Source organism: Cydia amplana, chromosome 19, assembly GCF_948474715.1.
Source record: "Cydia amplana chromosome 19, ilCydAmpl1.1, whole genome shotgun sequence".
Lineage (NCBI taxonomy): Eukaryota > Metazoa > Arthropoda > Insecta > Lepidoptera > Tortricidae > Cydia > Cydia amplana.
Genome location: NC_086087.1, coordinates 11,635,932 through 11,649,098, shown reverse-complemented (window position 1 = coordinate 11,649,098; position 13,167 = coordinate 11,635,932). Strand labels below are relative to the sequence as shown.

The window sequence follows — 13,167 nt, the reverse complement described above, 5'->3', positions numbered from 1 at the left end:
AATATTATAAATATCAAAAACTTGAGGCCGAGTATTTACACTTTATTTACAGTTATGTTTATGTATGCACAACTAAATATCTACATATATGTATGTACCGGGGATTACTTTTAACAGTGTAAAAAAATGTTTAAATTATAAATTGGCCTAAGTCGTAGTCACTTTGTAGGGTGCCCAGAATGCCATCTTTATTAAAGTAGGGCTTAACCCTTAAAATCGTATTAAAAACGCGAGCGTAGCGAGCGCGAATTTTTTTTTTATAGAAAAAAAATTGAGAGATTAGAGAAATGTTGTCAGAGACACAGCCGCAATGGTTTACGTGAAACGTTGGTGTGGATCTAATGCGAAAGCCGAAGGCCGAGCTCCATGTAGGGCCGAAGGCCCGAAGCGTCCAGGCTGTCAGTGCTTAAGCACAGAACAATAGTATCAGTGTCTAAATGCGAAGGCCGGAGGCCGAGCTCCGCGTAGGGCCAAAGGCCCGAAGCGTCCAGGATGTCAGTGCTTAAGTCGTAGTAGTAGTCGCTCGGTAGGGTGCCTAGAATGCCACCTTTATCAAATTATGCTTAACCTTTAAAATCCTATTAAAAACGCGAGCGTAGCGAGCGCGAATTTTTTTTTATAGAAAATAAATTAGAGAGGCTATGTCAGGGACATAGCCGCAGTGGTTTACGTGAAATTTTGCTGTGGATATCTAATGCGAAAGCCGAAGGCCGAGCTTCATCTAGGGTCGAAGGCCCGAAGCATCCAGGATATCAATGCTTAAGTTGTAGTAGTAGTCGCTCGGTAGGGTGCCCAGAATGCCACCTTTATCAAAGTAGGCTTAACCTTAAAAGTTAAAAACGCGAGCGTAGCGAGCGCGAATTTTTTTGATAGAAAAAATTGAGAGAGGCTATGTCAGGGACACCGCCGCAATGGTTGAATTTTGGTGTGGATATCTAATGCGAAAGCCGAAGGCCGAGCTCCGCGTAGGGCCGAAGGTCCGAAGCGTCCTGGATGTCAGTGCTTATTCACAGAACAATAGTATAACTGTCTAAGTGCGAAGGCCGAGCTCCGCGTAGGGCGGAAGGCCCGAAGCGTCCAGGCTGTCAGTGCTTAAACACAGAACAATAGTATTAATTGCGAGAATTTCGCGAAAAATTCGTTTTTTTCGGATAGGTATGGTAACGCGTTTAAAATGCAAGTCCCAAATTGTTTGACATTTACAAATACTTAATACCTATTTAAAATTTAAAAACTTTCGCGTTTCGAACACATATTAACTCACATTTATAGACGGGCCTATCTAGAAATTTATTTTATTACCTTTATTTACCGACGTTTCGACACAGGTTTCACTGGTCATGGTCGCGGCTAACTGATGTCCCAACAAAATGTCAAAACAGAGATTTGTGCAACAACCCGAGGAAATGTGTATTAGAAGTTTGGGGTAGACATCATATTTTCAAACCACCCACTTCACATAATGTTAATTATTGTCAATAAACCCGTTATAGACCCGTCTATAAATGTGATTTAATATGTATTTGCAAAGACGTTTGACATTGACTAAGAAAAATGTTGTTTTTTTTTACAAAGTATTACATACTTACACAAAAAAAAGTTTGCACCACTTTCTTAAGTTAGCGCCATAAGATTCAGGTGCAAACATAACTTAATCGAGTGTAGTGGCCACCCCCCCTTTTAGGGGTTGAATTTTTCTAGCCTAAAATAGGGCCAGGGAGTTTCTTGACAGATTAGTAAAGTTTGCATCAAAATCCGTTCAGCCGTTTTCACGTGATGCGCGGTCAAATAAACAGATAAACAGACAAACAGATAAACAGACAAACAGACAAACAGACAAAAATTCTAAAAACTGTTGGAACGTGTTCTGTTATCGATTCTAAGTATCCCCAACCAACTTTTTTTCGAATATCTTCCATGTACAGACTTTCGACCCTCTTCAGCTTTATTATATGTATAGATGTCATTGATCAAACAGAAACTACTAATCGCTAACATTGCTAAGCTGTAACATCCCTCTAATGTTCCCATCGTGTAACTGCATTCCCAACGGCCGTGTTCCAAATTCAAACATGAGATTCCAAACGAATCGTTCCCGTCAAATAGTGTTATTAAAATCGAAATCAGGGTGCAAGTGAGTCGAATTTCAACCAAACCAATATCACTCACACTCTCAACTTGTTAAGGATTTTTAAGTTGCAGTTACGCTGGTTTTTTTAGCGCTCGTCTCGGCAAGTTTAGGGAATGCACAGCAAGCAGATATGTCCGACAGCGTACCTCCACTCGATGACGGACTGATCGCTCTAATCGACTCCGCTCGAACCACAGAGAAATCTTTTTTTTAAGTTCTATTTTAGAACGTTTCAAGATTGCAACTTTTTGCGTTCTTAAAAAGTTTTGTCGTAATGAATAATGACACAAAATGTGACGATAAGATAAGGCCACGTGTAAAAGTGACGAAGTCTGCATTACGTCGTTTTTTGTATGAATGTGAATGGGTTCCGGGTAGGAGAGTGGATACACTCGTTTAAGCCAGTTGGCATAGACAAGTTAAAAAGTTTCGAGACCACAAATGTCGGGGTTAAATATAAAATTAAATAAAAAAACCGGCCAAGTGCGAGTCGGACTCGCGCACGGAGGGTTCCGCACCATCAACAAGAAATAGAGCAAAACAAGCAAAAAAAACAAGCAAAAAAACGGTCACCCATCCAAGTACTGACCCCGCCCCACGTTGCTTAACTTCGGTCAAAAATCACGTTTGTTGTATGGGAGCCCCACTTAAATCTTTATTTTACTGTTTTTAGTATTTGTTGTTATAGCGGCAACAGAAATACATCATCTGTGAAAATTTCAACTGTCTAGCTATCACGGTTCGTGATATACAGCCTGGTAGACGGACGGACGGACGGACGGACGGACGGACAGCGGAGTCTTAGTAATAGGGTCCCGTTTTTACCCTTTGGGTACGGAACCCTAAAATAGTTATTTGTACAACAAGAGATCAAAGTTTGATATTTCTTCGAGTGCTTATTTTGAGTCCCGTGCAAGCGAAAGATTCTATAATTATAATTTAGAATCTTGAGCGTAGTAAGGGACTCAAAAGCGCACGAGATGTAAATAACTTTGATCTCGTGTAGTACACAACATTTTTCACCTCAGCAGTGAGAACATATTAGAGAACCCGAAAAATGTATTCCTTCTTCATCACTTACCTCTATTCACTCATGTTTTCTTAAGATATACCAACAATTAAATTTTCACCTCAGCAGCGCGAACAAGGGTACTTTGCTACTTAAAAACAGTGAGCAAAATCGCATTTTGCTCATTTTGTCCCACTCAGTGAGCAAAATGCGATTTTGCTCACTGTTTTTAAGTAGCAAAGTACCCTTGTTCGAGCTGCTGAGGTGAAAAGTATATTCTTCCCAAGTGTCTTGTCGAATTTTATAAAATATTTTTAAATGAAAATTTACTTTAATTTTGGTTAATGACTTCTAAAACAGCTCTTTCCGTAAGGTCGGATGTGGGTGGCCCTACAATGAGTCAGCTAAAATCGAGACCGCCGCCCAAGAACGTTTCTGAAATAGTTTACCTACACATAGTTGAATTTTGATACTTAAATAATATACCTAAGTTATCTCGTTACGTGTAAAACGAAATAATAATAAACTAATTATTGGCGGTATTTTGAGATTTGTTACGTGAAATTTTCAGTAGAAAAAGGCGCGTAATTCAAATTTTCTATAGAAAGCGTTCTACACGCCTACATTTTTAAAATTTTCCGCCATTATCTACTGACGAATTGGCATTATTAGTCTATTAAAAAAAACACAATAAACTAAAATTGCTAAACTCCGGTTGACGGCCGCCTAATGAGTTAGTATAAAGTAATTAGACACTGTCAGTTACCCGGCATCTTTACAAATTGCACGAATCCCTCGCAGTCAAGTCTCGTTTAAAATGATACTGTAGCTTCATGCTAAATATTTAAGGCGACGGGGCGATCGAGATGCCACTCGACTTTTTTAACGTTTAACTGTAAATTGAGCTGAAATGTATGTACATAATATTATATAATATTTATTGTATGTTATTCATAGCCTTTTCCAGTTACTTTTATATCGCGGCACATCAACAGAGATTTGTGCATATTTGAGTTTTTGTTTTACTAACGGACCTTTATTAAACTAAAAACTGAGACGCATAGGTATGTATCTTATCTTATCTTAACGAATTTTTTTTTTCAGTAATTTAGTCAAGTGTCAATAACTCGTGGTACGGCTATTACATAATATATGTCGGACCACGTAACTGTCACTAACTGCCATTTATATTTTTTACATCTTGTTTCACTTTTCAATATACAAATCCTATTGTACTTACATAACATACATATCCTACATCTTTGCATTCATACTACAATAGTTGATGCGACGTGACGTGTAACCAAAAAAGTAGAATAGTTTATAGAATAGAGTAGTTTTTTATTTGTAAACACACAGACAAAAGACATACATAGAAATAACATAGTGAAAAATAAAAGTGTCACGAAATGGCCCCATCTCAGCATGTTGCTGGCGACTTCCAGCGCTGATCTTCCGAAGTATGTTACTTAAGTGTACAAAAACCATAAGGGAATAAATAAATTCAGCCGTTATTTTTTGTTTGTAAAAGTTTTATGAACAGTTATTTTTTTATTGACAGTTGTTAAATCATCCTTTTTCCAAGTGCTCGATAATGTCCTCTCATAAAATATTTTACGCATGCGCCTGACAGATAGTGACAAAATATGTGTAGACACAGATGACACAGATGTTCCGCTATATATAGGGGTTATTAGATCTATTAATTTTCGGGATTTTTTCTGCTAAGAGGGACAGAGAAAGGTTTATCCATTTATTTCTAGTTACCTTCATCATCTTCCTCGCGTTGTCCCGGCATTTTGCCACGGCTCATGGGAGCCTGGGGTCCGCTTGGCATCTAATCCCAGTAATTGGCGTGGGCACTATTTTTTACGAAAGCGGCTGCCATCTGACCTTCCAACCGAGAGGGTAAACTAGGCCTGTATTGGGATTAGTCCGGTTTCCTCACGATGTTTTCCTTCACCGAAAAGCGACTGGTAAATATCCGTATAAGTTCCGAAAAACTCATTGATACGAGCCGGGGTTTGAACCCGCGACCTCCGGATTGCAAGTCGCACGCTCTTACCGCTAGGCTACCAGCGCTTCTAGTTACCTTAATAAAATCAAATAATTAGTTTATCATCAGTGCCTTAGATGGCGCGAATTATTGTGTAAATAAGTTTCTGCATTCGTGAGCTAAACTAAAAATTTGATCGTAAGCAAATCACGCATAGCTGATGTGGGGGAGAAGACCGCCAGGCTGAAGTGGGACTGAGCGGGTCACGTCTGCCGCATGCATCCAGGATACCGCAAAAGAAGCGTGGACGTGGCAGGCCCAGACGGAGATGGCGGAACGACTTAGACACCTTCATCAGTAACTGGCCGGAAAAAGCACAACAACGGGAGTTGTGGAGATCAAGGGGAGAGGCCTTTGCCCAGCAGTGGGACACTATAACGGGCTAAAAAAAACACGATAAAAATGCATTTTAGGCTTATTTTATTAAGGCCCTTGAAGACAACATTAGATAGCTTTGATTTAAAAAGACACCCGTAACCTTTAGGTATTATTCCTTCTGAAAAACAACATAAAAATTTAAATTCTCCAGTCGACTGAAGTGAACAAAAACTCGGGGTCACATGTCAATGGGGATTGATGACCGTCGGGGTGGGCGTTTTTTCGGGTAATTAGCCACCCGAAAAAACGCCACTTAAGAATACAACACAGTGTTTAAAAACAATTTCGTGTTCAATATTTTGAGTTGTTTGTAATGAAATGATGTTCAATGTCAAGTTTAGTAACTAATTAATAGTACTTACCTGTATAGGCTACTGCTAAAGTAATTGGCCATTCCTAACAAATCAGAAGCGAATATGATAACTAACAGCCATCACCCTACTCAGAAATACTGACGTCTTTTAGGAAAATTATCCAGACGTATACAGAGGGTTATTTTTAATTATTAACACACTGTTATTTGTATTAACTTACTACTTACTACTGTAGTACTTACTGGTACTTAAAATTATAGGTTGGCCCAAAAATAAATTGACAAATAATTTTTACTGGATATTTTAAATGTACTGGATATTTTTAGGTACCTAATTTGTTTTTTTTTTTAGTTTATGGATTGTAGGTCATTTGTAAGTATTAAATTTAATTTTTAGGGTTCCGTACCTCAAAAGGAAAAAACGGAACCCTTATAGGATCACTCGTGCGTCGTGCGTCTGTCTGTCACAGCCTATTTTTTCCGAAACTATTGGAGCAATTAAGTTGAAATTTGGCACACATATGTACCTAAGTTTATGACCCAAAGACGTGTAACGTAAATAAATAAATTTTAAATATGGAGGCCATTTTTGGGGGGTAAATGAGAAAATTAAATCTCCCTCCGTTGTAAATAAGGTATAGGTCCGACTTCCAAGGGAGTAACTTGGACCCAGTGATGTTATAATTTTTTTGTCTGTGACCCAAGTCCCAACTACAAGAGTAGGTCGAGTATCTTGGGGCTGTGGGACAAAAGCGCACGACGTCAGCCGTCAGTCGTCGCCGCCGCGCCGCGCTGACGGACACATTGTTATGAATGAACCGCGCGGGAACGCTTAACCGTGACTCTTTTTTATGGAATCTCGCACACATGAAGTTCCTAATTCATGGTCTGAGTAGGGCACCCTACCGGGTGCCACAGACCTGGGGCCAATGATCTATTTGCACTCTGTCAAGCCATTTCCGTCAGTAGAAAAGAGTGGCAAATTTAAAAAATGTAGGCGCGAAGGGATTGTCCCATAGAAAATTTGAATTTCGCGCCTTTTTCTACTGACAAACTTGTTGTGACAAACGTGTGGCTATGTACTTAATAAAATTTTAAATGGTCTTATAATATCTTTTAATTATGTATTTATATGTAGCTACTAACATCTAGTTTTTAAGTTTCGATGTAAGTAGACTAACAAAATATGGATTTTAAAATCTGAAATAAACAAATTTTTATTTTATATATTTATTAATTATGGTCAATGATATGTGAAATCCATATGGACGGGTTAGGTTTGTGGTTTGTGGGTCATAAACAGGCATAAAACTTGCAAAATCGGAAACTTATATTATTAATGATTATTTGCTTGTAGAGCCAAGCAGGGAATCGGAGTTAGTTCAGTTAGTTATAAGCTTATAAGTAATATGACTTACATCTAATTAGTTTTTAGGGTTCCGTACCCAAAGGGTAAAAACGGGACCCTATTACTAAGACCCCACTATCCGTCCGTCCGTCCGTCCGTCCGTCTGTCACCAGGCTGTATCTCACGAACCGTGATAGCTAGACAGTTGATATTTTCACAAATGATGTATTTCTGTTGCCGCTATAACAACAAATACTAAAAACAGAATAAAATGAAGATTTAAGTGGGGCTCCCATACAACAAACGTGATTTTTGACCGAAGTTAAGCAACGTCGGGCGGGGTCAGTACTTGGATGGGTGACCGTTTTTTTGCTTTTTTTTTATTTACTACCCGTGCGCTACCGCTGGTAAAATACCCATGACTGGCTAAATTATCTTCTACAACACATCTTACGACAAGTACCTTCAAATTTTATAATTATGTATAAGTATGTACATTATAATTACTTTAAGTAAATAAAGCACAGATTAAAAAATATTCAAAAATCAAGTTTCGGGTAAATACTGATTAATTGCCTAAATATGAAACTTTTTTTTGTATTTAACTACTAACTAAATTCAATCATATACAGGGTGCTTCCTGTAACAGGAACAATAAACTAAAGGCTGTAATCCTTGAGGATTGTAACAGTTTGAACTGACCAACATTTGTTCAGCAACTTTTAAAAATTATGAATCCTTTAGACTTCCTCTTTTTCATACAAAATAAATATTGCCTTCAATGTACGCTGACATCAGTGTTTTTGACGTTGCTTGTCACGCTTTAAACATAACAAAATTTGCAATACATTGCGTTTCAGAATAAACTTTAAAGTGTAATAAAAATCAAAACATGAGTTATTTTCTAAAGTTGCTGAACAAATGTTGGTCAGTTTGAGGAGTACAGCCTACAGTTTAATTTATTGCTCCTGTTACAGGAAACACCCTGTATAAAAATACAGTTCTAATGTAAGTCGTTTACGGATCACAAACTAAGGTCGCAAGTGGGAAAGCGGTCTACGGCGTAGAGGGCCACCCGTAGCCGTAGCGCTTTAGCTCGTAGCAGACGAAACTGATCCTTTTATACATAATTATATTAAATATTGTAAGTTCCAATTAAATTCAAGTAAAAGCGGTTGAATATTAAAAAAAAAAACAAGTAGACTTTATATTACAAATCATTGCGGGAATATGATCCAGATATGTGTAATGTAACGTAGAGGTAAGTATTTAAGTTTCAAATTGCGTGCAATCTAATTACTCGTACAGTCAGTTTATTCAATCACATTTGAAAAAAATGTTCACCAAAAGTTATTGTATGGACTGAAAAATGCTTATATGTACTTAGTAAGACCTACTATGCAGTGCATACCTTAACTATAATAGGTAAGTAGTTACTATACCTATACGTATTTAACTTAAAAGCAATTAGAAGTGAAAGAGTGCGTGCCGCGAAGTATTTTAAGCTTCTCGAGCGACTTGAAAATTTGCAAACTACGTATCACTGTCACAATAATTGAATTTAAGATAATCACGATTGGTATTCAAGACAGGGGCTAAATTGCGTCTGAGGTCGTTTTTAGGGTTCCGTACCCAAAGGGTAAAAACGGGACCCTATTACTAAGACTCCGCTGTCCGTCCGTCCGTCCGTCTGTCCGTCCGTCTGTCACCAGGCTGTATCTCACGAACCGTGATAGCAAGATGTATTTCTGTTGCCGCTATAACAACAAATACTAAAAACAGAATAAAATAAAGATTTAAGTGGGGCTCCCATACAACAAACGTGATTTTTGACCGAAGTTAAGCAACGTCGGGCGGGGTCAGTACTTGGATGGGTGACCGTTTTTTTGCTTGTTTTGCTCTATTTTTTTGTTGATGGTGCGGAACCCTCCGTGCGCGAGTCCGACTCGCATTTGATCGGTTTTTTTATTCATAGCACAGAAAACTATTTAAGGAGTTTTAGTATTTAATAGAACTAAAAAATAAGATTAAATGCCGCGCCAACTTTACACTGCTACCTAAATCTAACTGCAAAGCTGATGCACTAGGTATCACTTCCAACTTAGGAACCTAAAACGACCAAGTCACTTAGGCAATAAGCAAGGCTAAAGCACTAACACTAGTTCACTGACCGTCGATCTGCCTCTGCTGCCACTCAACGCGCCACTCCTGTCCCTCCATCACAACATTCGACCGATTATTTTTTCAACGCGACACAATAAATCAGTTTTCTGCGCGTTAATCTGAGCGCGCACGCAGGCGGCGGTGCGCGCGAGTTGAACGCTTCTGTCGTCAGCGCGCGCGCCGCCCTGACACGCCCATCACACCCCTATGCGTAAAAAAGACCCATCTACATCTCCCCTATCTTTGAAATATCATCTCTATCCTGTAGCCATTAAAGTATACTTTTCAAACACGTTGAAACAAGGATGTTTCAGTTTTGTGAATTTGGGTAGCGCCGCCTACAATCACTTATTTATCGTTATGGACACGGCTATGTACTGCGCGCGTTACCTGACTTCGTGTTGTTGTAATTTGTTATAATGCGAGGAATCAATTATGTATTTATTAGGTGTGAAGAACTTAGATGTAACGTCTTTATTCAGAGGTACTAAGGGACTTTGCTATAACTTATATTTTTTTTAGACATGAAAAAAACTGTCAGGTGATAAATAGGTAGGTGTAACTAATTAGGTATCGTAATAACAATAGAACAGTAAATTACCTATCGAGAGCTCTGAAAGAATAAATTACCTGTATCTGCTAAACATAACTAATCGTAATTATTTAACTACAACTATATAACACCTGCTATTGTTTAACTAAGCCAACTAAGGCAAAATATTTTAGTTCGATACGGCAATCGAAAATTGACGTACTCCCATCAGGACATCATATGGTCGGGATACTTGGAGTTTAATAAGAGTTCTTTTCAGTACAAAATCTCTAATGATCTTTATGACCGGGCTGCCCTGGCTTAACCTACCTATTGTACCGTAAAATAGGGTGAGTAGGGGCAAAACTGACATTCAAACCTCGATAATATTTTATTTTTACAATGCAAATTGAATGGTGTATATAATAAGTGTTCCGGACGTTTGTATTTTAGTTTTTATTTTATTTTGGGTAGTTCCATTTCATAATTTTGACGATAAACAGGAAATCCCACCTCACCCCGTAGTCCCTCGTAATTGGGGTGAGATGGGATTTCATACAAAGGTGATTTTGGAAGATTGTTGGATCGATTTTTTTTTATTATGAGTATTACTATAGCTCCATTTTAAATTGGAATAGGTACATTATTTTTGTAGCAGTAGCCTTAAAATCCCATTCATCCCTTTCATCCCTTCATTCATCTCACCCCCCTTTCATCCCTTCTCTCCCCATTCGTAACCCAACTCTCCCCGCGAACCCTACTCTCCCCATTTTACGGTATCTGTGATAAAAACTGCCAAACAAATTAATTTATACATAGTTCTTTCAAAATGTCCACATCAAGAATCCCGCCAAAACGGTAGTCGATCTCCATTCTATTTGCACGTTTAATTAATAACAAGCTGGTGATGATGATGATTGATAAAAACTACCCTCTGTCCTTTCTCGGGGCAAATTTTGTCCACACAGTTGTTTAAGCGTAACACACAGACACAGATTCGCATTTAGGTATAATATTAGTGTGGATTATAGGTACTTCGTTTTTTTTAGCATTAGAAATAAGGTAAACAATCTTGATGTGTCTTTTAATTGAAAAACACATTTTAAAAATAAGTTACGGCAAATATGTAACAATTATGAATCTAATACGATCATTCTTCTTTCATAAGTAATAGTTACTGATTTTTAAAAAGCGTTTTTCAATTAAAAGACATCTCAAGATCGCTTACCTTCTTTCAAGTTCTTTCTAATGCTAAAAAAAACGAACTATAGTTATTATTCATTTAAAAGCTTTACCAATGTTCAAACTACAGTGCACGCAACTGCAAACTTAGAACGCAAACTTCATGTCTCTATTTTATGTATTTTTAGAGGATCATCCTGTAGGTAATGGTAAGTAGGTGCTAGGTGCATGTATTTTTACGCGCTTCGTGAACGGAGTGGCTCCATCGTCACCTAAACTGTAAACTGCAGGCGAGCGGCGTAAACAAAGAGAATATAGTGCTCCAGGCCACAGGTAACTGTAAAGTTTTGCAGTGAAGCAGTTAATTTATAGCATAACTAGCGACTCGCCCCAGCTTCGTACGCGTTAACAAATTATACATAAACCTTCCTCTTGAATCACTCCATGTATTAATTTATTATATGGATCTTTGATCTGCAATAAATGATTTTTATTTTATTTATTTTTATTAAGAAAAACCGTATCAAAATCCGTTGCGTAGTTTTAAAGATCTAAGCATACATAGGGACAGATAGACAGCGGGAAGCGACTTTGTTTTATACAATACAATACAATACTCTTTATTGCACACCTCACATACACCTAGTTTACAATAAATGTACAATAACATAAACAAAGACAATAGAGGTAACAACAGGCGGTCTTATATATCGCTTATACTATGTAGTGAAAAAATAAGTAGGTAAGCTTAGGGCCAATTATTGGTTGGCTAGCCCGCACGCGCAAATGGCCCTTAGAGTGCTCACTCCATACATAGAAAAACTAATAATTAATAAGTTACTAGCCAGTAGCGACCCTCCCCGGCTTCGCACGGGTTACACAAAACCTTAATCAATTATATACCTAAACCTTCCCCAATGCCTAATCATTCTATTGATAGGTGAAAACCGCATCGCAATCCGTTCAGTAGTCTTTGAGTTTATCGCGAATTGTTTACAGAGAAAGCGTAGTGCACTGAGGGTGACCATGGTTTTAAAACAATTTCTGCAAACTAGAGTCGGACCTAGACAATTTTGACAGAATTTGCAAGACAGAGTGTAGAAATTTCCAATGGAAATATGACGTTTATAGTGGCGTTTATAGTTTATACTTCAATGTCGGTGGAGAGTTTCTAGCATCTTGTATACAAGATACATATATCTAAACCCCAAATATTTAAATTACTTACAGCAAATGAAAATGCTTTTGTTGTAGTGTTATAATTATTAATTACTTATGTAAATTGTGAAAGGTAAAATTATTAATTATTTATTATTTATAATCAATCAAGCTTTTTACAGTAGGTATTGAAGTAAAGTGAACCACATGAAAAGGATTCTGGTTTCTTTTAAGGATCATACGAATTATCATCGCATACGCAAGTATGTATTCCTGAAAAAACAATTAAAATTACCAGAAACTAAATACGCAGAGGATTTAAAACTTTATGCATTTTAAAAGGCGTTGCCCTCCTGATCCACTTATTCATTCGCCCTGTACTAAACTTAGATGAGAGCGAGCGAGATGAGGCAATGTGGGCGGGGCCTCGGCGCAGACGCAGCGTCCCACACGCGCGTTTCGAAGAAAATCTTTTGTGAAACGAAACAAAACAAATCACTAGCTAATAGATGCTTAATGAATCACTCGAAGGCAAAATATCTCATCACGAACAAAAAAAGAACGGTTAGTACCTTTTTGTAATAGAGATCCGTGTGGGCATACCTAAACTGCCATTTAAATGATCTCAGCAAAATCACATTTTGTTTTTTACACACCTACATTTTGACATGTATTGTTGTTTTTGACATAATCATCTTTTGGCTATTTTTATGGTATGTTTTGTAAATGTTTTAGAGGTTGGCAGGTAGGTATGTACCTTACCTACTTTTGACGCGAATTGACTTTTAGGTAAGTAATGACATAGAGAAAAAAATACATAGTAATGATATTGAATGATAAATATTTAATAGCGTTCATTCGGATTTGATTTGTTAGTACCTAGTATATTTTACTCAC

At 37.7% G+C, this 13,167-nt stretch overlaps 2 protein-coding genes across 2 annotated transcripts in view; one reads left to right on the top strand and one right to left on the bottom strand.

Annotated features, from left to right (window-relative positions):
* LOC134656908 (T-box transcription factor TBX1-like) overlaps window positions 1-9,629 on the bottom strand; it is a 37,985-nt gene extending 28,356 nt beyond the window's left edge. The window contains exon 1 of the mRNA XM_063512458.1: window positions 9,407-9,629. Coding sequence (XP_063368528.1) covers window positions 9,407-9,455 — 49 coding nt within the window. The 5' untranslated portion in view covers window positions 9,456-9,629. The remainder of the gene's footprint in view (window positions 1-9,406) is intronic.
* Window positions 1-13,167, top strand: part of LOC134657165 (uncharacterized) — a 123,893-nt gene that overhangs the window by 35,855 nt on the left and 74,871 nt on the right. The window lies entirely within an intron of this gene.